We start from the raw sequence: 22,267 nt of genomic DNA, 5'->3' as shown, positions 1-22,267 counted from the left end.
AGTGGGACGACATCCGACTAGAAAGCTTCTGCTCAGTGAAGGGAACCTGGACCATCAGCAACACGGAAAGCAACGCAATGAATGGGAGAAAACACGTGCAAATCACAGACCTGATGAAGGATTGATATTCAAAAATATATAGAGAACTCAACGCAATAGCAAAAAACAATCAGATTAAAAAATAGACAGAAGATCTATATAAGCATTTGCCAAAGAGCACACAGATGCCCAAAAGATGCGTGAAAAGATGTTCAGCATCACTGATCATCAGGGAAATGCAAGTCAGAACCCCAGCGAGCTATCACCTCACACCTGCTGGAGCGGCTGTGGTCCAGAAGACAGAAAGTGAGTGTTGGCAAACACGTGGGGAAAGGGAGCCCTTGTGCACCGTTGGTGGAATGTCCCCTGGTGCAGACGCTGCGGAGGTTCCTCAAAAAATTAAAACTAGAAGAACCACACAATCTCAAATCTGGGATTTATCCAGAAGGAGAAAAACACAAAGTCAGTAAGATATATATACTCCCATATTCACTGCGGTGTTATTTACAATAGCCAAGATACTGAAATAACCTAAGTGTCTATGAGTAGATCAATAGGTGAATGGCTAAAGAAATTGTGGCTCCAGCTAGTGTGGCTCAGTTTATTGGGTGTCGTCCCACAAACTGAAAGGTCTTGGGTTCAACTCCCCGTCAGGACGTATCCTAGGTTGTGGGTTTGGTCCCCAGTTACAAAAGGCAACCAGTCGATGTTTCTCTCTCTCCTTCTCCCTCACTTACCTCTCTCTAAAATCAATAAGAATGTCCTCAGGTGAGGAATAAATAAGAAATAGTGACATACACATATATCATATATATAATAGTTATATATAATGATTATTCAGCTATTAAAAAAAAGAATGAAATCTTGCCATTTGTAACAATATGGATGGACCTCATTATGCTAAATGAAATGGTAGTCAGAGAAAGATAAATACTGTATGATTTCATATGCGGGATCTAAAAATAAAAAACCAAACTCATAGACACAGATAACAGACTAGCAGCTGCCAGAGGTGGGGCTAGGAGGTGGCAGGGGCTGGGAGAAATGAGTGAAGGCAATCAACAATGACAAAGAGCAACTAAAAAAAAAAAAGATAAAAAAAAAATCCCCAGAGAGCTTCTTATAAAAACAAAACAGATCTCTAGGGCCCACCGAGCTGAACTTTCTGAGTCAGATTACCCAGAAGTGGGACCTGCGACTGTTAACCACACTCCCCGGGGGTTCTTGTGACCGGCAGCCAGGTCTGGTCTCTGTTTATCCTGGGGAAGTGGAGCCAGTCATCAGCAGACCCAAAGTCAGGGTCTCGGGCCCTGCAGTTAGGTGTCCCTTCCACAACCAGACCAGGTGTCCAGAGGACCCCGAAGAATTGCCCATCATTCCTTCTTTGTTTTAATCTTCTCAAAAGCAAAGGTGCTAATGCACACAGTTTTGACAGTCAGACAAAGGTAGGGTTTACAAGGCTTGCACGAGAAAACACTGCTTCTTGTCCACGCCCTCCTGTCTGCGCCTCTCTCTCCACAGGCTACTGCTTTAGCTGATTCTTTTGGTATTGAAAGAGACCAGAACCTTACCCCAAAGTATGCCTCTTTGACATGAAGATTATTTCGAGCTGAAAGCAATGAAGAAGCAGCAAATGTCTCCCTTTCCTTGAGACAGATTCTTATCCTCCCAGCGATGCACCAGGGGAATGAATCTGCAAAGGAACCTTACTCCGTTAGTTCCCTCCCATGTTTACCTTCCAAGAACTTGCCATTCTCGGAAGCCTAAAACCAATGTTCTGTATCCTGTTATCTCTCTACAAGTTTGTTTTTTGTCGATGCTACATAAACCATTCAAAACTGCTGCTTTGAGCTACTTTTCCCTGAGGTTCTCCCCACATGACGTGTGCTACGTGTGACAGTAAGCTGGTTTTCTCTTGTTGACTGGTCTAGTTGAAAACCTGAGGTGCCAAGTGTTGCCTCCTTCTATAGTATTTGCTCCCACCCTGGGCACTGTTTGCATTTTGTAATGAATATGCATCGCTTTGTCATTCTTATTTCGTCCATAGTTAGAATGGATTGCTGGGTTTAGCACAGGGCTGGGTTGCCCAGGCACTGCAGAGTGCCCCAGTGGTCACTGGGCGAAGGCCACCAGCTCCTCCAGGGCTTGCTCCCGGTGGTTGCCATGGACCAGCAGCACCTCCTTGATCCGGTCCTGCTGGAAGCCCATGTCGCTGAACTGTTCCCAGAGGCGAAGGAACTCCCCGGCCTGAGGAAGGGAAGGCAGAGGCCGCTGAGGCTCGGTCTCCATTCTGGGGAGCCCCCTCCCTGGTGTCCTCTCTGTATCTGCTCCCAAAGAGCTGTGGCCTGATCCTGGGCAACGCCTGCGTTTCCCCTGTGCTGCTGAAGTGACTTGGGCTTGGGCCTCTCTTCTGTGCTGAGGAAGAAGGCCCCAGCCTGGCCCCTGGCTTGGTCCTGGCTTTGCCCCATGACTCCGGCTCACTCCTGACTGCCTGTGCTTGGGTGCTGGGCCAGGGAGGGAAAGAAGGTCAAATCCTGGTGCCCAGAGAGGTCTCTGCCCAGGCCCCAAACTCTGCCAGTGTTTCAGAGTACAGCCTCTGCTTTCCTCCCTCCTGTGGCCCCAGTGCTTTAAACTTTCCTGCTTCTCCTCCCTCCCTCCCCCTCTGTATCCTGCCCGCCTCACTGGACCCTCCCTAGGCCTCCGCTAAGAGCTGCTCAGGATCCCAGACCAGCTGCTGAGTGTGGACAAGTCATAGTCATCACCACCCAGAATGACTCCTGGGCCACAGCTGCCTGCACCCCGGATTCCAGGCAGGTGGCAGACTCCCTGAGCAGCAAGTTCAAGTGTCTCTGTGCTGCCTCTGGCTCCCTCCTGGGTGTCTAACAAAGAGTGGGCACTCACTAACACCTGTGTTGATTCTGTTAAATAGTACAGAAGCCTTGCCTCTGGTTTCCCTCCCAGGCTTGTCCCCTCATCTCTGTGCTTCATCTCCCTGCACCATCTCCTTACGGTTCCAGGCTGGCTCTGGCACCGTGCCCCTGACATACCAGGCTTGCGTGTGCACCCCCATCCCTCGCCTTCCTGGGGCCCAGGCAGATGGTGGGGCTGACCTGGCTCTCAGAGAACTGGAACATCTCCATGGCCTCCTCCACCAGGCCCTCCTCGTAGCCCTGCCGCAGCAGCCGGTCACAGGCACTAAGGTAGCCAAGAAACTGCATGGGAAAGGAGCAAAGAGGGAGGGGTGATGAGAGGAGTGGCCGGGGCAGTGGGGGGAGTGGAGGAGTCACCCCAAGGACCTCACTCAGACCAGCCGTCTAGACACCCCACCACACCCGACATGGGCTCAGAAACCCCAGGAGGCAATAGCAGAGAAACTGAGGTCTCTTCTAGAGACAGGCGGACAGCAAGTCCTGACCAACTATCCCAAACCGAGGGCTGGAACCCAGGGAAAGGACTGCCAGGGCGAGCTAAGGTGTTCCCAGAACCCAAGTGGGGAGCGGGACAGGCCTGCAGCACAGGGGTCTCACCCACCACCCACCTGTCCTGCTTACCCTCCCTGGGGACCACCTACCTGTTCGAAGGTGCCATCCACACCTGTGTGTCCCCACCCCACCCCTAGCCGAGTGCGGCTCTGCCACCCAGGACTTCTTGACCCCCTACCACACAACAGTCCTGCTTCAGTGCCAGAAAGGGGAGGGGGCGGAGGAGGATCTCACAGGGCTGAACCCTTGTTTGCTCACTTCCTACTTAGTCATCAGGGGCTGCTTTCGCCCTCAGGATGAAGCTCTGTATACCCAGCCCCCGCCCCAAGGCCAGCCTCACTTCTCTTCCCCGGGGACGCTGCGCCCCGTTTCCAAGGGGCCATGCTTGCCGCTCCCACGGCACGTACACCTGTGTAACTAACTGCCCTACTGTGTTCCTCATCTTTCTCATCCACTAACTTTGCTCCCCGAGGGAAGGGCTGTGTCAGTCTTATTCACCACTGCTTCCCCGCACCCCGATGGCTGGCAGGCAGAAGGAGCTCAATAAATACATGCTGTGTTTATAAAATGAATTAAGAACTACCTTCAAGGAGCTCACAGCTCAGTGGGGGAGATAAACCAGATATAGGAAATCATGAGGGCCAAGCGAATCAGAGCTGGATTTGTAGGGAGTCGGTGCCAAATGAAGGCGCCAGAACATAAAAATTATGGGTTCGAGTGGAGAGGAAGCAGGTTGGGTTTCTGCAGACCTTCAGAGCTGGGCAGAAAGCACAGACAATGTAGGCTAATGGTTTCAGCTCTCAAACTCTCCAAGCATCTGCCCCAGAACACCCAGACCTTGCTCTGAGCACATTTGGAAAGCCACCCACCCACGCCTTCCTTGCGCACCCGAGGAAACTGAGCTCCAGGCAGCATGGCAGCTCGCCTGGGGCCCAGGATTAGAGCCTAGATCACCTCACTCCCCCAGGGCCTCGGCCGTCCCAGGCCAGCTGCCGGAGGAGGGCTTGAGCTAGCTTGCAAGCAGACAGGGTTTCTGAAGGTGAAAATGGGAGCAGGGTTAAAGGCAGATGGGGGTGCTCCCTTCATCTCTTAGCTCATCCACAGCAGTGCTTTGTGGCCTTGGTGCTGATTGCATTTGTAACGATTCTGCTGCTTGGTCAACGTGGGGGACCTGTGGGACTGTAAATGCCACCAGGCCTGCCTCAGACCCCAGGATGGGACCCCAGAAGTCACTGATGATCAGCACATATTCTCCTCCATCCGTTCTGGGAACAGGGAGAGGTTCGGGGAGGGGCCTTCCGGTGCCTGGAGCCCCACTGCACGTCTGGGCCTGGCCTATGGGCCTCTCAGGTGCCACCCACGCCCGTCCCTCACTTTGACCCTTGTGAAAGGAGGGAAGGACTGATGGACAGAGCCTATCCTCTGTGCCTCCTCCGCTCCCCCTGGCTCTTCCCAGTGAAGACCATCTGGTGCCCTCCCTTGTGGACCGTCTCTGGCCATAAAGCATTTACTGCAGCATTTATCTTTCAAGGGGAGAAGGAACCTGGACCCAAAGGAGTTGCTTAGTTAATGGTGGAACTTTGCAGACTAGAGGGAAAGATGTACTTGGTGGGGACGGGTAGATGAAGCCATCCAATGGACCTTCCAGCCCACCCCTCAGGGCATAGCCTCTGACTGCCCACCAGGGCAGAGTGCTGCCCAGAGACCTGGCGGGCCAGGTGGGCGGTCAGTTTGTCTGCAAACACTGTGTTCCTGATGCGGTGGGGTTCTTTCAGCCCACCCGTCGGGAGGCCAGTGCCTGTGCTGGCTCCTACTCATCCTCAGAGCTCCACAGTGATGAGACCTCGGCCTTGTCACGGGACCTAGAGACTGGGAAGCAGGGCATATCAGAGCCCCCTCTGTGGACCCGGTGCCTCACAACCTTCTGGCTAGTTTCTTAGCCACAGTCCTGGCTTTCGGTGGCAGCTGAAGGTAGGGGCAACTTGAGATCCATTCTTAAATCTCAGGTCAGTGTGGGGTGCTGCCCTGGAAGGCTCTCACACGGAAAATGAGAGAAGGGCACTGTGCAACACAGATTCAGAGTTAGGCCAGCCTCAGTTTCTTTATCTGCAAAGTGGGGATAGTAATAGCAACCATGCAGAATTGAGGAGGCCTAATTGTATATGCTCAAATTGAGGAACTGGCACAGAGAGGTGTTTACTAAATGTCAGTACCACTAATGACTGATGGATGTGGGGATATAAAGACCTAACCACCTCAGTCCCCCTTTGGGTGACTCTGAAGGGCCGTGTACGCTCCAGAACTGTAGGCTTGGCCAATACTGTTGTTGAGTCTACAAAAGTTTAATGTCTCCATCTACTCACTCCTGCTTCCGTCCACTCTCTTTGCCAGGGGCTGACCCCAACAGCCTCCTTGATAACTATCCTGCATACCACCCTCCACCTGAGTCCCAACACACAGCACTGGGGGTCCCAACACACAGCACTGGCTCTTATGTACCCTGGTGTCCCATACCTCCTAGTTGCATCTAAATACCCAGGAAGCGCCCGGAAAGTACTGTTGACCAGATGGGTGGATGGATGAAAAGAGAGGTCAGTATGGGCAAACCATTTGTTGAGGGAAGTGATTAGAGCTGCACTATTCAATATAGTATCCAGTAGCCACAGGTGACCTTTTTAATTAATCACAATTAAATAAAATTCTCAGTCACACTAGCCACATTTCAAGTAACCATGGCTAGAGGGTACTGCATTGGACAAAAATATCTCTCTCATTGCAGAAAGTTCTATTGGGCAGCTCTCAAGAGCTTCTTGGCCACCCAAAGCTCCAGCCCCTGTACCTGGGGCAGAGACCAGGAGAGGAGTTAGACTATTGAGACTCCCCCAGTGGGCATGGGGTTCCTGATAAACTCCTATGGAAACGGTAGCATTAGGGTCTAGAAACTTGCTTACAACCCCCGATAATTAATGTCAGGCTGAGGTTCTGCCTCTAAAGGGAAGGTAACAAAACTTCTTCAAGGTGAAGGTAAAACCACATGGCCACCCACCGGGTTCCGGCTCCACAGCCCCCCAGCTCTGGACAATCACTCACCTGGCTCAGGCTCTGCCGCCCCGTCTTCTGCAGAGCCACGATGGCCCTGTGCAGAGGGTACCCCAGGGCCACCACTGGCCCAATGAGGTCTTGCTCCTCCTGGCTGAGGGCAGACAGCAGGTCAGCTGAATCTGGATGAATCTGTGGGCGACCAGAGGCCGGGGCTCCCGCCCAAGAGGTGGCAGGCAGGTGTATGGGCTGAGGGACTGAAATACAGACAAGCTGGATGTGTCAGCTATCAGCTGGCCAAGCGGCACATTTGTAGAGGTGCCTTTGCTTGCCAATTTCTGTACAGAGTCCAGGGCTAATGCTGTGAAGAGTCTGGAGTCCTGCAGACCTGGGTTTGACCCCCACATCTCTACTGTTTACTCAGTTTACTCACATGTAAAATGAAGGCAAACATACTTAGATACCCCAAGGGTTGTTACAAGGCTATAAGCCAATGTGAGAAAAGTAATTAGCAAAAGACCTGGCATATAGAAACTGCCAGTACATGATAATTATTTCATTTATAGCTTAGAACAACCCGGTAAGAGAAACAGGATAGACCCATCCTGTTACCCCACTTTACGGGTATTCAAATCAAGGTTCAGAGAAGTTAATGACCTGGCAAGCAGTGCATATTTGGGACCTGAACCCTGCTCAGAATCAAATCCAGGGTTCTTTACCTCACCCGCTAGGAGGATCTTCTGGCCAGACCCTCATTCTTGAATTTGGCTGGGCTGAGGCTTGGTGGGGCATAGGGCGGGGCAGAGACGGGACACAGCCATGGTGCTGGCGAGACCCACACACCCTGGGCTAAGACTGGTGGCTTAAGGGCATTTCAGCTGGTCTGGATGGCATTGCTCCTCACCCTTCCCCTATGAAGAAGCGCCTGTCTCCCAGCCCTGAACACCGCCTGTCCCTCCTGCCCCACCCATTCCCATCTGCTCAGGGTTTCTCTGCTGTGACTTCACTCTTGGGTCTCCTCTTTACCCCCAGAGTGGAAAACATCCAAATCTTAGGAGCTGAGTCTACGCTGTGACCTCAGAAAAGATTCTTAGCTGCTCTCGGCCTCAATTTTCTTCTGTACAGAGCCTCTGTCCCCAATCCCCCCGCCCCCCAACACACACTCACAGACAGGATGGCTGCTAGGGTTAAATTGACTCTGGAGCAGGGAAGAACCACCCTGGTGTCTGCACCTGGTCCCTGATGTGGGCGTCGCAGGTGCAGTTCACAGAGCCCCATCTCTACATTTGCTCCCAACAGCTGTGTGCAGGGTTGCCAGCCCTCTTTGCCAGGTGGAAAAGGGATGGCTCAGCGCGCTTCAGTGACACCAGTGAGCAGAAAAACCAGACCTTGGGTCTCTTTTGGATTTAATTTCCTGTTGGACTTGTGCCTACTGGTTTGGCTGTGGGTCTGCTGGGAGTGGGGCAGAAAGCTGTGCCCTGTCCCTACCTCCTGTTCCCAGTCCTGACCCACCCCATCTGATCTGGATCGTGGTTGTGCGGAATTTTATGCTTACACAATTTGTACCTCTTAAAGAAAACAGACAGACACAATTATAAATATGAAATTAGGCATAAAGCTTCAGAAAGAGCAATGCCAGGGGCCTGAGGCTAAAGCTTCACTGATTTCATGGTAAGTTCACTTCTGCTCCCATTGTTACAGGTACAGACCTGTCCTGAAGCTTTTCCAACCCATCACAACCCTCACCTTTCTGAGCACATGATCACTCCCCTCTACAGTGCTGCCTGGTCCCCATACCCCCTGAGATACTCTCCTCTTGCAGTGGTTTTGACCTTGTCTCTTCCAACCCAGTGTCTGGCAGGAACTAAGGGACAGCGACTATTCCTTGACTGAGACTCCAGCTCTCCCAGTCTACAGCAAGCCCTGGCGCCTGGCAAGCCCTGGGTCTGAGTCACATTCATTAATGCAAAAGACATTCATTGAGCGCCCCCTATCGGCCAAGTCTGCTCTTGGGTGCTCTGGAAACAAAAATGAACACAATCCGCCCCTTGCCCTGAAAGAACTCGTATTCCACTAGAAGACAGAGACGCACAGGTAAGAAATAATGCCAATTGAGTGACATGAGCCTTAACAGAGGCACAGCAGGCACAATGGAAACAAAGGGAATGGGGGCCCTCTGAGCAGGGAATATTCTAGGCAAAGGGCCGCAGGAAGAACAGCATGGTTTACAGCGCCTGGTGAGAGCAGCGGATAAAGTAACGAGGAGGAGCGCAGACCGGAGGGGACCGAGGCTGTGGACCAGGCTGGGGCCCCAGACAATGGGGGCTTTGCTACTGATCTGCAGACTTGGCAGAGCGGGCAAGTTCCTTACCGCGACCGTGGGCTTGTGGCTCCGCAGCGGGGGCATGGCACCGGCCGTGGAGGGCCGCGGAGGCGGCGTGGGTGCACTGGGGAGCGGGGGCACGGGGCCCTGGGGAGGCTCGGGGCTGGGGCAGAGGCTCAGCGCCCGGTGGCGGATGCGCTGCAGGAGGGCGCGGGGGCGGGAGGCCATCCTGCCCTCCGAGAGTTTCCGCCGGGCACCCGCCAACTCCAACCTCACGCCGCGCAGTAAGTCCAGTGAGGACCGGTGACGGCCTGAGTTGGGGCTCGCAGGAGCGCTGGCCTGGGGGCTGCAAGGATCCGGCTTTCCCTCTCTGGCAGGGGAGGCTTCTTCCTCTTCTTCTCCCTTCTCCTCCAGCTGCTCCTGGGGTCCAGCCTCGGGGACTTTGGCTGGGGCCGGCGCAGGCACCGGCGGGTATTCCGGGCTAACCAGCAAGTACCAGGCAGGAGGGGCTGAAGCTGTCCTGGGGCCATCGCATTGGACCTGGCAGGGTCCCCGAACGACAGCCTCCACCCAGAAGAGAGTCCTCCTCTCCAGGCTGAAGTCGTGCTGCCGAGAGAAGGCTACATGAGGATCAGCCAGGCAAGCCAGGGCTTGAGGGCACACCCCTACCCTCTGGTCTCTGGAGCCCCCGTTAGCCAAAGACTCGCCAGACCTGCACACTCCCAATTCTCAGCCCCAGGCAGCCATCAAAGCCCACCCCCATTTTAGCTAACACCAGAGTAGACGGACATCAGTAACAATGTAACGGTAATCTCTGCATAAAGGACAAAGTGAAATGTAGTAAAATCTAGTATCTAAATCCCTTTGCTATTTAGTATGTAATTGAACAGTAGCAGCTTAAAAGGTTTCTCCAGTAAAATGGGGTCTGAGCACTCCCGGCTGGTGTGGCCCAGTGAATTGAATGCTGGCCTACGAACCGAATAACTGGTTCCATTTCCAGTCAGGGCACATACCTGGGTTGCAGGCAAGATCCCCGGTAGGGGGCGTGCGAGGGACAACCACACATTGATGTTTCTCTCCCTCTCTCCCTCCCTTCCCCTCTCTCAAAAAATAATCTTAATTTAGCAAATGCATCATTTGTCAGTAAACAGCCAGTCTTGGAGACCTGTCCAGCCAAATGAACTTCCCTATGGAGTAATACAGTGGTCCCCAACCTTTCTGGGGGGGCAGAATGGGGGCGGGTAACAGGAGGCGGAGCTGAGGTAGGGTGGGGGCAGAATGCAGAGCTCACATCCGCTGTCCTTGCTCACTGCCCCTCGTCTCCTGATGACAGGGTGGGGGGTGGTATGGGATGGAGACAGGAGAGGGAGCTCAGGCAAGCTTCCTCATGGCCCCAGTCTCGAGAGGCTATAGACCAGTGCTGGTTCTCCACGCCGGGGGCTGGGAACCTCTGGAATAATACCCTCCTCCAACGTCCTAGCTGCAATCTGAGGTTACTTTGGGACCCAGAACATGTAAAATTCACTAATCTGTGTTAAATCCTACTTAGTAGGTTTTGGTATTACCGGTTTTTCTATTTCCAGATTATGAAAATGAGGCTCAGAAAATTTATTTGCTGGAGGTCAGATTGGAGGTAAGTGGCTAAACTGGGATTTCTCTGTCCATCTGACTAGAGGGCTTTATCCACTACATAGCAGGCCACCTACAAAAGCAGTCTGGAGTCCACACATATAATCTAGCTTGAGAGTTTAAAACTGAGGCAAAAATAAAATATTCCCATCGCCTATCTTTAAAATTAAGAACCAAGAATATAAAATGCCATTAAAATATTTTTTTTTAATTTAAAGGCAATTTCAATGCTCTGTGATGGCCAGTTAAGGAAGAGAGAGGCAGGAGGAGGTGGTGTGTGAGAGGGGAGACAGACAGACAGACGAAAACAGACACAGATCACGACACTGCCACCCTCCCACCTCTGACCCGACCTCAGGTTGGGGAGAGGAGCGTCATGTAGCTGGTCCAGAGTGGCTCCCTGACTGAGGTCGAGGACTGTGTCTTACTCTGCTCTGTACCCTCAGGGCCCAGGGCAGGCAGGCCTGGCACAGAGCGACATTAGTTAAGTGCATGTGGAATACATGGCTAGAGAGAGACGCTGGAGCAAACCAGATGAGTCGTGAAAAACAGAAGAGGGGAAAGGCAACTTCAGAACTGATGAGGCAGAATTGTGGAGAAGACACCAAGCCCATGGGACTTAGGGGATAAAATGATACAAAGACCCAGTAAAAATACCAACATAATTTAGGGAACTAAGCAAGATGATTCTAAAGTTCATATGAAAAACAAACAAATAAGAATAGACAGAAAATCTCTGGAGATGAAAAGATAAAGAGAATTGGTCCTATCAGCTGTTTTATTATATTATAAAACATCAATAATTAAAGCTATGATACTGGCAAAGATAGATTAAAAGTAGAGAATAGAAAGCCCAGAAATAGATCTCAATATCTATGGGGCTTTGGTAAATAATAAGGATGGCATTTCGAGCAATGAGAAAAAGAGGAACTAGTCAATAAATGGTGTTAGCTATCCGGGGGAAATAAAGTTGGATCCATTCTCACATTTTATACACAAGGAACAATTCCAAAAGGATCAAAGATTCAAATGTGTGATATACACCATAAAAGTACCAGGAGAAAACAGGACAGAAACCCTTTACAGTCTCAAATGGGGACGGACTTTCTTACTCTGAATCAAAATCCGGAAGGCCATAAACATGCACACAGGCACGCATCCAAAATCCGCAGGGCAAATATGCCTTGTGAGCAAGGTCAAAGGCAGATGCCAAACTGGGGGGCGGGGGGAGGGTGGAAACAGCACCCACACCACACACGAAGGCTAACTTTACTAATAGAGAAGACCAACAGCCAAACAGAAAACAATGGACAAAAATAATATGGACAATCCACAGAAAAGGAAATACAAATGGCTCTTAAACACAGAAAAAGCTGCTCAACCTCACTGGTAATGAGAGAAAACAAAAGAAAACTGTGCTGAAATGCCATTCACCTGCCCCTTGGCAAAGACCCAATGCCGATGACACCCTGTTGGGGCGTGTGGGGGTGCGGGCAGTCACAGTGTGCTGCTGGTCGGGATGTAAATCAGGACCAACCCCTACGCAGAGCCAGAGCGGTTTGGCAATTTACGTAAGCGAATTCAAAAGGACATTTGCATATATTCATTTCCTGCAGCACTATTTGTAATGGGAAAAGCCTTGGAAGAATCTAAGTGTACATCAGGAGGGACCCAGTTGACAAAATGTGATGTATCCACATAATGCAATATTTCAGTGAAAAATGAAACTGAAGATGCTTTCTATGTACAGATATGGGAGATTTTTATAAGTGCGAAAATCAAGAAGAACAGTTTCTATAAAGTGCTACCTTTGGTATAAAAAGGAGGAAATAGCTATATTTGCTTGCATACATATACAAACACATAAGACTCTCTAAAAGAATATATAAAGAATGAATAACAGAGGCCATCAGTTTGAAGGGGTGGGGCTGGGGGCAGGGCAGATGGGAAGGTGTCAGTGGCGGGTAAGCAAACTGCCTGGGGGCCAAATTGATGCCCACACCTTGTCTGTGTAAATAAAGTGTTATTGAAACAGAGCCATGCCCACCCGCTCCTTTCCCTAAGCTCTATAAAAACTCTGGCAATTACTCAAGCCTGCTCTTTCCCTACAATTTTTACTTCTGGCCCTTTATAGAAAATATTTGTCAACTCTGCTCTATAACACTTTATACATACATATAAATTTATGTATATGTATATGTGTATATATATAAATATATAATATATAACATGTATATATTATACACACACACAAACACACAACAGATTTAAAGAAGCTCTAAGTGTAGAAGGAAAGGCTCCTAGGGCAGGAGCAGGGTGAGGGGTGGGCAGGGGCTCAGGGGTCCTAACGGAGCCCTGCGGGAACGCTGGCTGCATTGCTCCCCAGCCATGAGGCCCTGTGGACCACTCGGTGGGAACTTTGGTTCCCGTGCTGTGGGGTAGGAACAGCCAGCTGCTAAAAGGGGCATAAAAATGAGAGAGGACTGAACATATAAAGAGTTTCTAGCATGGGCCTGGTGCCTAGCAGGTGCTCAGTAAACAGTAGCTGTTATTATTTTTCCCTTTAGGCCACTTATAGGTTCATCTGGTAATCTAACTACCATGTATAACATTGTTGTTGCGGGAAAATGTATCTCAAGTTCTTAACACTGGGAATACAGCCCAGGAACTTGAGGCTGTAAATCATACTTGGAGTCTCATGCTTCTCTATTTTTTAGTTTGGGCCAACAGGAGCAGAGATGGAGGCTCAGGAAGGGGAAGAGGCTCAAGGAATTGGAGGTGCCCACCCTGAGAGCAGGAGGCAAAGCCAGGTCAGAATTTGGCTAGGACACTAGACATGGACTTGGCAGAAGGGTGCCTATTTTCTGCTACTAGACTGGCCTCTTCCAGCTTGGCTTGAGCTCAGCAGGGAGGGAAAAGCTGCGATAACCCACCTCCCATGGAGCTCGGTAAAGCAAGTTCCTTTCCCACCAATACCAGGCTCCACTGCCAGAGACAGCACCCACAGCACAGGCGGAAGAGCAAGGCCTCCTGCCCCACAGAGGGCGCTCTGGGCTTTACAAAGCTTATGTCAACCCTGGAAACCCGACCCGAGGAGCTTCAGTGCAACTCCAGAGTCTGCAGATGAAGCAAAATTGCACCTCATCTCCTGCTTCGGCGCCCCAGGCCACTCAAGCCCCTCTACCTGACTCTGCCCAGGCCTCTCCTTGCCTGGATTGTGCTTTCTGCTCCTGACTTCCTGAAACCTTTTTTTTTTTTTTTCCTTCAAACATCACCTGTCTGGTGTCTCTCATGTTCCAACCCTGCTCTTAGCTAATACAGATGATCCGCAGTCAGAACCTGGACTAACTTTGGACAAATCATTTCCTTTTCCTGGGCCTCAGGTTCCTCAAGTTCTAAATGAACGGGAGCTGATCTAGATCCTCAAACTTCCCCACGACGCACGCAGCAGAGAGTGGAGAAGGAGCACCCACAAGCCTGGGGACTCAGCCTCAACCAGTTCCAGCTCCAGGTTCCTTGCAATCTTATTCTTTCATTTTTAAAGAATTCATATGACTGCATTCTACCCACTGATACATCTGTGTTACAACTTAAATGCAGTAGGTTCCCCTGTAAATCTTCAAGTAAACTCGATTCTCCTGGAAGTTAAATAATTGTGTTTATCCTAAGGTGGTATGTGATGTGACCACATACACTGAGAGCATAGTCCAGGGTGGGAGCCAGCGGGCTCTTTAAGGGTGCCCCTAGGACAGACGTGGGGAATAGGAATCCTTTCTAATGTGTCCCGGGTAACTCTGAGTTTTAACAGAGGATTCTAGATCTAGTGTCTTAACCCAGAGGGGTCATTCTAATGGTGGAGTTTTATTTTATTATTATTATTTGATCCTCACCTTAGGACACTTTTTCATTGCTTTTAGAGAGTAAGTAAGGGCGGGGGAGTGTGTGTAGGAGAGAGAGAGATGGATGTAAGAAACATCGACCGGTTGCCTTCTTATTTGTGCCCTGACCGGGACTGAACACACAGCCTGGGCGAGTGTCCAGACTGGAATCAAACCTGCGAGCCTTCAGTCTCTAACCAACTGAGCCACACTGGCCAGGCCTGGCCTAATGGTAGAGTTTTATTTTATTTTAAAAGGTTTTACTTATTTATTAACAGAGGGAAAGGGAGGGAGAAAGTGAGGGAGAGAAACATCAATGTGTGGTTGCCTATCATGAGCCCCCTACTGGGGACCTGGCCTGCAACCCAGGCACGTGCCCTGACTGGGAATCGAACCAGTAACCCTCTGGTTTGCAGTCTGGCACTCAATCCACTAAGCCACACCAACCGGAGCTAATGCTGGAATTTAGACATAACAGCAGGCTGACAGTGAAGAGAGGGACTGGAACATCTGTGCAATGAGCCTCATTCACTTTATATAGGCCACCTTCCGGTTATTCTAAGGCTAAAATAAGACCCATTAAACAGTCCCCATCACTAGCCTTCCTCGGGAAACACCTTTCCTCTTGGGTTATTTCCAAACTCCATGGAATATACCAGAGCAGGCTTAGCTGCCCTTTAAAATCAAGGATCAAGGTCCCATGCGGCTCGGTGTTGGACCCACAGACCCAGGAACTAGGAGATAGACAGACAGACAGATACACTTACCATAGAACCCAGCAGAAGCTCCCTGCAGGCTGGGACACTGAGTTCTGGCCCAGGCAGAAGCTCTGTGCTTATCACAAAGCCCTTGGACACCTTGAAAGGGACACCGTCGAGGGCACTCATCCTGTGGAGGAGTGTGGAGATGGGGGGCAGGCTGAGGTGGGCTGCCGGGTGGCAGGCAGAGAGCCCCGAGGACCAGGCTCGGGCCCCTCAGGCGGCCTCAGTGCTCAGAGACTTAGCTGGGTCCCACAGCCAAGGCAGAAAAGGCGAAGTGGCCAGTGCTGTTAAAAAAGAGTTTTTCACTTAAGCAATTGAGGGAGAAATATCAAATTACAAAAACACTTCCAAAAAAGGAAGGAAGGAATACTTCCTAACTCGTTTGACATTACCTTCATACCAAACTTGACAAGAAAATTAGAGGCCATCTCTCATGAACATAAATGAAAAAAAATCATAAATGAAAATGAACAAAAATAATTACGGATAGAAAACTACGACCAGGGTTGAGTTTATTACAGGAATGAGAGGTCGGCTTGACATTCCAAAATCAACCAATGGGAATAAAGATAAACATTAATAGAATTTAAAAAAATTATATAATTATCTCTCTCCACAGATGCAAAAAAAAAAGTGCTTGACAAAATTAATACCTATTCATGATTTAAAGAAACAACAGACTCTTTAAGCAACTTAGGAATTTCCTTAACCTAATAAAAATATCTCTAAATTATCTGAAGCAAACATCCCATTTAAAGTGAAAAGCTGGATGACATCCCCAAGATCAGGAATGAGGAGGTGAGGAGTCCCCACCATTTGTTCTGTTCAGCATTGCACTGGAGGTGCTGGCCTATGCAATAAGACAGGGGGATATAAAAGTATGAGGACTGGAAAGAAATAAATGAAGCCAACATTATGAATGGACAACATAACTACATGTAGAAAATTTAAAAAAGTCCTGTATGAATAAAACTCTTAGAATGAGTTCTTTTATGAAGGTTATTGGATACACAGGCAACACACAAGAATCAATTATGTATCTATACACAAATATCAAACCATGTCAATGTTATCTTTTAAAATTTCTATTAGAGATTGAAAAATTTTAAAGGTACCATTTATATTAGCATCAACTACCTAGGACTCAATATAGCATAAGATGTGTAAGACAAAAAATTATAAAATATTAGATTAAGTGGAGGGACATGCCATAACCATGAATGTAAAACTCACTCTTATAAAGATATCAACTCTTCCTGAATTGATTTACAGATCCCACATATCAAAATTCCATTAAATTTTTTGGTGTAAATTGGCAAACTAATTCTACAATTCAAATGAAATGTAAAGGGTGAAGAAAAGCCAAGACAATCTTTACAGAGAAGCAACGCAGTGGGAAGACTTATACTTTCTGATGTCAGGACTTACTTGAAAGGTACCGGAAGTGAGACAGAGTGGCCCTGACGGGAGCACTTCTGAAGGGCCAACAGACCAGAGGAGGGGGGCCGGAGACAGACCCCCCCACACACACACACAGACCCTTGATTTATGACCCTGCGGAGCACTAGGAAAATGAAGGTCTTCCAATAAATTGTTCTGGGTCAATTAGATATCCACCTAGAACATAAAAATCTTGACCTCTCACCTCACGTCATACACAAAAATCAATTCTAGCTAGACTGTAGATCTAAATATAAAAGGCATGAAAGGTAAAGAGGTAAAGCTTAAAGATAAAATTGGAGAATATATTCATGACTTTATAATAGGCAAACATTTTTAAAACAGATTACACAAAAGACTAACTGTAAAGGAAAATACTGGTAAATTGGGTTAAAGTTAAGACTGTCCCTTCATCAGAAGATACCATTAACAGAGTAAAAAAAAAAAAAATCACAGAGCAGGAGAAGAGATTTGCAGCACATGTAATTGACAAAGGATTCATATTCAGCATAAACAAATCAATAAGAAAAAGACCCAATAAAAAATAGGAAAAAAATTGTCACAGGCACTTCATAAAAGAGACTATCCACATAGCCAATAACCAGGTAAGTCATTTGACCATATTAGCCATTGGGGAAATGCAAAATAAAACAATGAGATATCACTACACATGGACATACATGCTCAAACAGTCAAAATTTAAAAAGCCTGACAGGATCAGGGTTTGGGAATGTGGGGACATCTGGAACTCTCGTGCACCGTGGGTGAGGAAGTCAGCAAGCGTCAGCCAACAGCGTCTCCCAACACCGAAATCCAGGAATGAAAAGTCATTCCCACACAGCTTCTGGGCCTTTTGGCTAAGATCAAGTACAGTATATTTTAGTTTAATAATTACAAGAGCAGGGATTTGATTTTTTAACAATTTTAAACAACATTAAATAAAGATTCTGTCGCCTTAAAAAACAAAACAACACTCATGCACAAGAATTCAAGCTCATGACTGCCTGTAATATACGTTTTAATCCCTTGTACAGTCCTCACCGCAGTTGGGTATTTTGCAAACAACCAGGGTTTACCAGGGAGCACCTCTGGCTTAATACCATCTGTCATCCCCACCAGGATGGTGCAAAGCCCTGCTGCTAGGGGTCACTGCGGTCATCCCCATGCCCACGTGTGAGCATCTTAGGTAATCTGAGTGTGGAGAGGTCAAATGAGGCCAGATGGGCAAATCCCTTAATTCCCGCATCTCCTCTGTAAACTCACTCTTGTTGGTGTCTTATTGTCTGTAAGACTCAAAAGACTGCTTCCCAGCACATCGGAGTGTCTCTGTGCTACAGGATCAGACAGGTCCCAGGGTAATCAGTGAGTGATCTGCCCCATCACCCAGTTCTTACAGTGGGCGTTGAGGAACAGGGCGTTGTAGGGAGCACAAGAAAGTTAGCAAATCTTGGCACTCTTGGATTTATCACTCAGATTTTCTGCCATCATTAGAATTTCGAGCTATGGGGAAGCACTGCAGTTTTACTGAGATCCAAGTGTGAACTGCCTGCCTGTGACCCAAAACCTGCATCCTGCATAGATATTCTCTACTCAGTTCTAACCTTGCTCCTGAAGCAATTTAAGAGTTTGAAGATTCTGGAAATACATCTCTTAAAAATAGCAAGGGCTACAGTGATCTAGTTAGAACATACTCTAAAATGATGATCACCTCTGCTAAGTACCAGGTGAGAAGTACATACCATTACATGACAATATTCTTTAGAGGAAGGTGAGTGTCCTAGAAGCTTCGGGAAATGTGGGCCTTGACCTGGACCCTGGAGGACAGGGAACAGCCTAGAAGCAGGGAAAAGGTGGGGTGAAGAGCATTAAGTCCAGGGAGGGAGCAACTTGAGCCAGGAAGCAGAGGCAGGGCAGAATGAGGGGGAGCTAAGTGGCTTGACTCAAGCAGGTAGTGCATGCTGGGAAACAGTCTGCACTGGGATAGAGCTGGGTGGGCCCTGAACATTAGGCTGGGTGCTGACTCCATTCAGCAGGCAGCGGAGAAAACCGAAAGGGCCCAAAGGGGTGGAGTGAGGGTGGAGGATGGGATTTAGGGACACCAGTCTGATGCTTTAGCGAGCAGCATAGTACAGGATCTCTCCAACACCAGTCCCTGGGTCTGTGCCCATTTGGCTGCGTCTGAGCCTGGGAACAAGGGGCAGAGTGGCTGGAGGTTATAGTAATCAGTTTACCAGGACCCCGGGCAATGACACTAGTATTATTTTTAAAGGTCTCCATAATAGTCTCTAAATGATTTCATGCTTGCCTAAAGCTTCACTAATCGCCAACGACTTACACATAAAATTCTCCAGTTCTCTTCTGAGATCAAACTTGTCAACACAACCAACTACAATGCATCTCCTCCAAGTCGTCTCAAGGGTGCTTCAAACACAACATATGCCAAGTGAACCCCTCATTTCCTCTCCCCTGAACTGCTCTCATCCCCTAAGATTCCTTATCTCAAGGAATGTTTCAGGTACACAAGCTTGGGACTCATCATGATACTTTCTCCCTCGCTGCCAACCACCTCAAATCCCTGCCGAGTTTTTTCCTTCGATCTCCGGAATCCAGGCATTTCATCTTACCTCCACTGCTGTCACCGGACTCCAAGCCCCCATTATCTCTCTCTCTCACTTGGACAACTGGTGTCCACGTATCCTCTCATGCCCTACTATTGTAATTCTGTTCCACGCACTGGGACAAAAGGGGTCATTTTGAAGCGGCAAACTAAGCCATTCCTCTGCTTAAAAGCCTCCCACGGTTCCCAGCTGCTCTCAGAAGCAAATCAAACTCCTGACAAGGGCTTCCCAAGCCCTGCGGTGACCGGCCCCTCCCCTCTCACCTGCCTTGCTCCAGCCATGTTGACCTTCAAAGCTTTGGTCTCTTGGCCTAACGCAGTACCCTTGCATATTCCAGATACTTGCTATGTTCTTCCTTGTCTCTTCCCCACAGTTAATAGTTGTTTATTCTTCAGAGCTCAGTTGAAACATCATTTCTTCAAAAAAAGTGAGTGGTCTCTGCCCTGGGCGGTGGCTACATTGGTTAGCACATCCTCCCACACACCAAAAAGTCGCATGTTTGATCCCTGCTTGGGGCATGAATGGTAGGCAACCAATCGATGTTGCCTGCCCTGCCCTCAAATCAATAAACATATAAGCCACTTAGAACAGTAGCTTTTCGGACTTTTTTTTTTTTACTGTGACCCACAGGATGAAATACATTTGACTTTGCGTCCTAGCATATATATAGGTAAATTGAATCATGACCATTCTTATCCCTACTATGTGATATATTTCTACTATTTGACCTAAATGCATTATGGAACACTCATTATGGAAAGAAGAAAAGGCCTGATTATCCCTATAGAACCATTATTTACCCTTCAAAGCACTCAGCATATTTTTTATGATTATTGGATTATCTCTCAAAATCTGTGCTAGGATGTATTTGGTATTTTGCTTGTTGTCATGGCCCCTTATATTTAGCAAACTATTTGAGCCTCAACAGCCACTTACTATTTGAACAATGAAAAATGTAAGTTGGTAACTAAGCACTTTTTCTTCTGGCACTAACCACGATTATAACAGACTCTAAAATTCCCTGCATGATCATTAGGGTTCTCTACTCTAGACCCTAACTCCAGGAAGGCAGAAACCCTGTTGGCTCCTCTCTCTGCCTCCAGCACTTAACATAGTACCGGGCAAACGGTAAATAAAAATCGTTCCCCAAGTACACCGTCCAAATCCAGGTACCTACATTCTGTCAAGCACCAGTGAATTACAGTTGAGATGTGTCTCCTGCTCTGCACACTATGTACTTTTACACCAATTGCCTCAGACTTCGATCTTCACTTCAGAGACTGTAGGAAAGCCAGTTTTTTCCAAAAGGCAAATGGAACCTACATCAGAAACAAAATCTTCATGGATAGCCAGATGTGGAGGTCAGGAACTACCCAAAAGTAAACATTTAATTATACGGAAGGAGTTTATTGGTTATAAGTATTTAAAAAAAATATTAAGTTGGAAATGCTTCATGTGATCTCTAGTCCTTAAGATCTGTATCACTGCTAATACTTCACAGCATTCACACTCTTGCTATATATTATGTATTGTATATTACACTTATTTGAATGGAACGAGACATAGTTTGTACTTACCTTGTAATTCCCAGGATAGCTGCCCTGTAGACGAAGCTCACAGAAGTGAGTGAATTGCCCCAGCAGATGGTATAGTCCCAGCTAAGCTTCTTGACTCGTCTTTGCACGCAGTCACATGGACGCAGAAACATGAATGGTTTTAGAGCGATTAAGTTGCTTGGCTTATAGCAAAGCGTTTGACGTCATAAACTCAGCCACTTGGGGTGAAATTGTACATCTCAATTCAAATGGACTTTCAACTCAAACTCTCAATTCCAGGTGCCTAATAGCCATACATGGCTACCATATCCAAGAGTAAAGCTCTAACAACTAAATTATAAGAAATATGAAAAAGAGGAGCATGCTGTCACGAGGACGCAATTAGCAACATCCAGACTGGGAAGTCAACAGGAAAAAATGACCTGATTTTTTCAAGTAACACATCACGTGGGAGAGAAGGAGTGCAAGAGAGCACAGGGGTAAGCGGGGCCTGTAGTGATCAGAAAATTACCAGACACATCAGCCAGCAATGCAGAGGCTGCAGCTAGGTCTTGATTTGAACGAAGCGTAAGACTCACACTTATGAGACAAGAAAATTGGAACACTGACTGGAATTTGGATGTTATTAAGGAGTTGATTCATTTGTGATAGGGCACTGTGGTTAAAATTTTAAAATATCGTTTAGAGCTATATATTGAAAAACTTGTGAAGTAATGTGGTATCTGCAATCTGCTTCAAAATAATCTGGAGTGCTAGGGTTACAGATGACACAAGACCAGCCGTGAGTGGACCATTATTTTAAGCCTGATGATGGGTGCATGGAGAAAACGTATTATTCTCTTTACTTCTGATGTTTGAAATTTTCCACTTATTTTAAAAGACTGAGGGATAAAATTACAATGACACTGTCCCTATTTTCAGGTGTATAATTTGTTAAAGATACCACCATATCTTTCTTTCTAAACTCAGGAAGTAGCAGTAATTGCTGCTGACACCACTATGCAAGGCAACGAACCAAGAAAAACCTTAAAAAACAAAAACCAGACAAAGATAACACTCACTTTATTAAGACTTTGCAAAAGTTGCCAGAGGAAGGGGAGAATGGTTGCTTCCCCCTGGCATTGAACGCCTTCTCCTTGGGTTGCACTGGCCGAGTTTTCCCGAGTCCCTGCTTCATGCTCCCCGGCCAGGCCGTCTGGACACCAAACATACAACATACAAGTTCTCTTTCATTTCTACTTTTCCTGCATCAGAGAGCAAATGGTGGAGAGTTATAACGAAAGGGCTATGTGAGGCTAATCACCTCGGATTTTCAAGTTCTAGGCTTAGACACACACTCGGGAGGCGAGCTGGCTCTCACGCCCCGTTAACTATGTCACACACACACTACATAGACAGCACAGTGCAAATTAAGCAAAGGGACAAAGGTGACAGGATCTCACACCCAACAGCTTCCAACTACACGACATCATTTCCAAAGCTGATGTGTCCTTTCCGTCTAT

At 48.0% G+C, this 22,267-nt stretch overlaps 1 protein-coding gene and 1 long non-coding RNA gene across 2 annotated transcripts; one reads left to right on the top strand and one right to left on the bottom strand.

Moving 5' to 3' along the window:
- Positions 1-938: 938 nt before the first annotated feature.
- On the bottom strand, positions 939-20,959 carry UBAP1L (ubiquitin associated protein 1 like). The gene is given in 7 exon segments (XM_037155774.2): positions 939-2,286; positions 3,150-3,251; positions 6,612-6,751; positions 6,754-6,817; positions 8,932-9,489; positions 15,158-15,278; positions 20,787-20,959. Coding segments are annotated over 7 exon segments (1,251 nt in total). The 5' UTR covers positions 20,918-20,959; the 3' UTR covers positions 939-2,151.
- Positions 10,463-14,001, top strand: LOC119057096 (uncharacterized). The gene is made up of 3 exons (XR_005083997.2): positions 10,463-10,516; positions 13,230-13,322; positions 13,492-14,001. It is a non-coding gene; the product is annotated as an uncharacterized LOC119057096 (long non-coding RNA).
- Positions 20,960-22,267: the final 1,308 nt, after the last annotated feature.

The sequence above is a fragment of the Artibeus jamaicensis genome, unplaced genomic scaffold (assembly GCF_021234435.1).
Source record: "Artibeus jamaicensis isolate MK-2021 breed Jamaican fruit bat unplaced genomic scaffold, CSHL_Jam_final contig_548, whole genome shotgun sequence".
NCBI classification, from domain to species: domain Eukaryota; kingdom Metazoa; phylum Chordata; class Mammalia; order Chiroptera; family Phyllostomidae; genus Artibeus; species Artibeus jamaicensis.
This window is presented reverse-complemented; position numbering and strand designations above follow the sequence as displayed.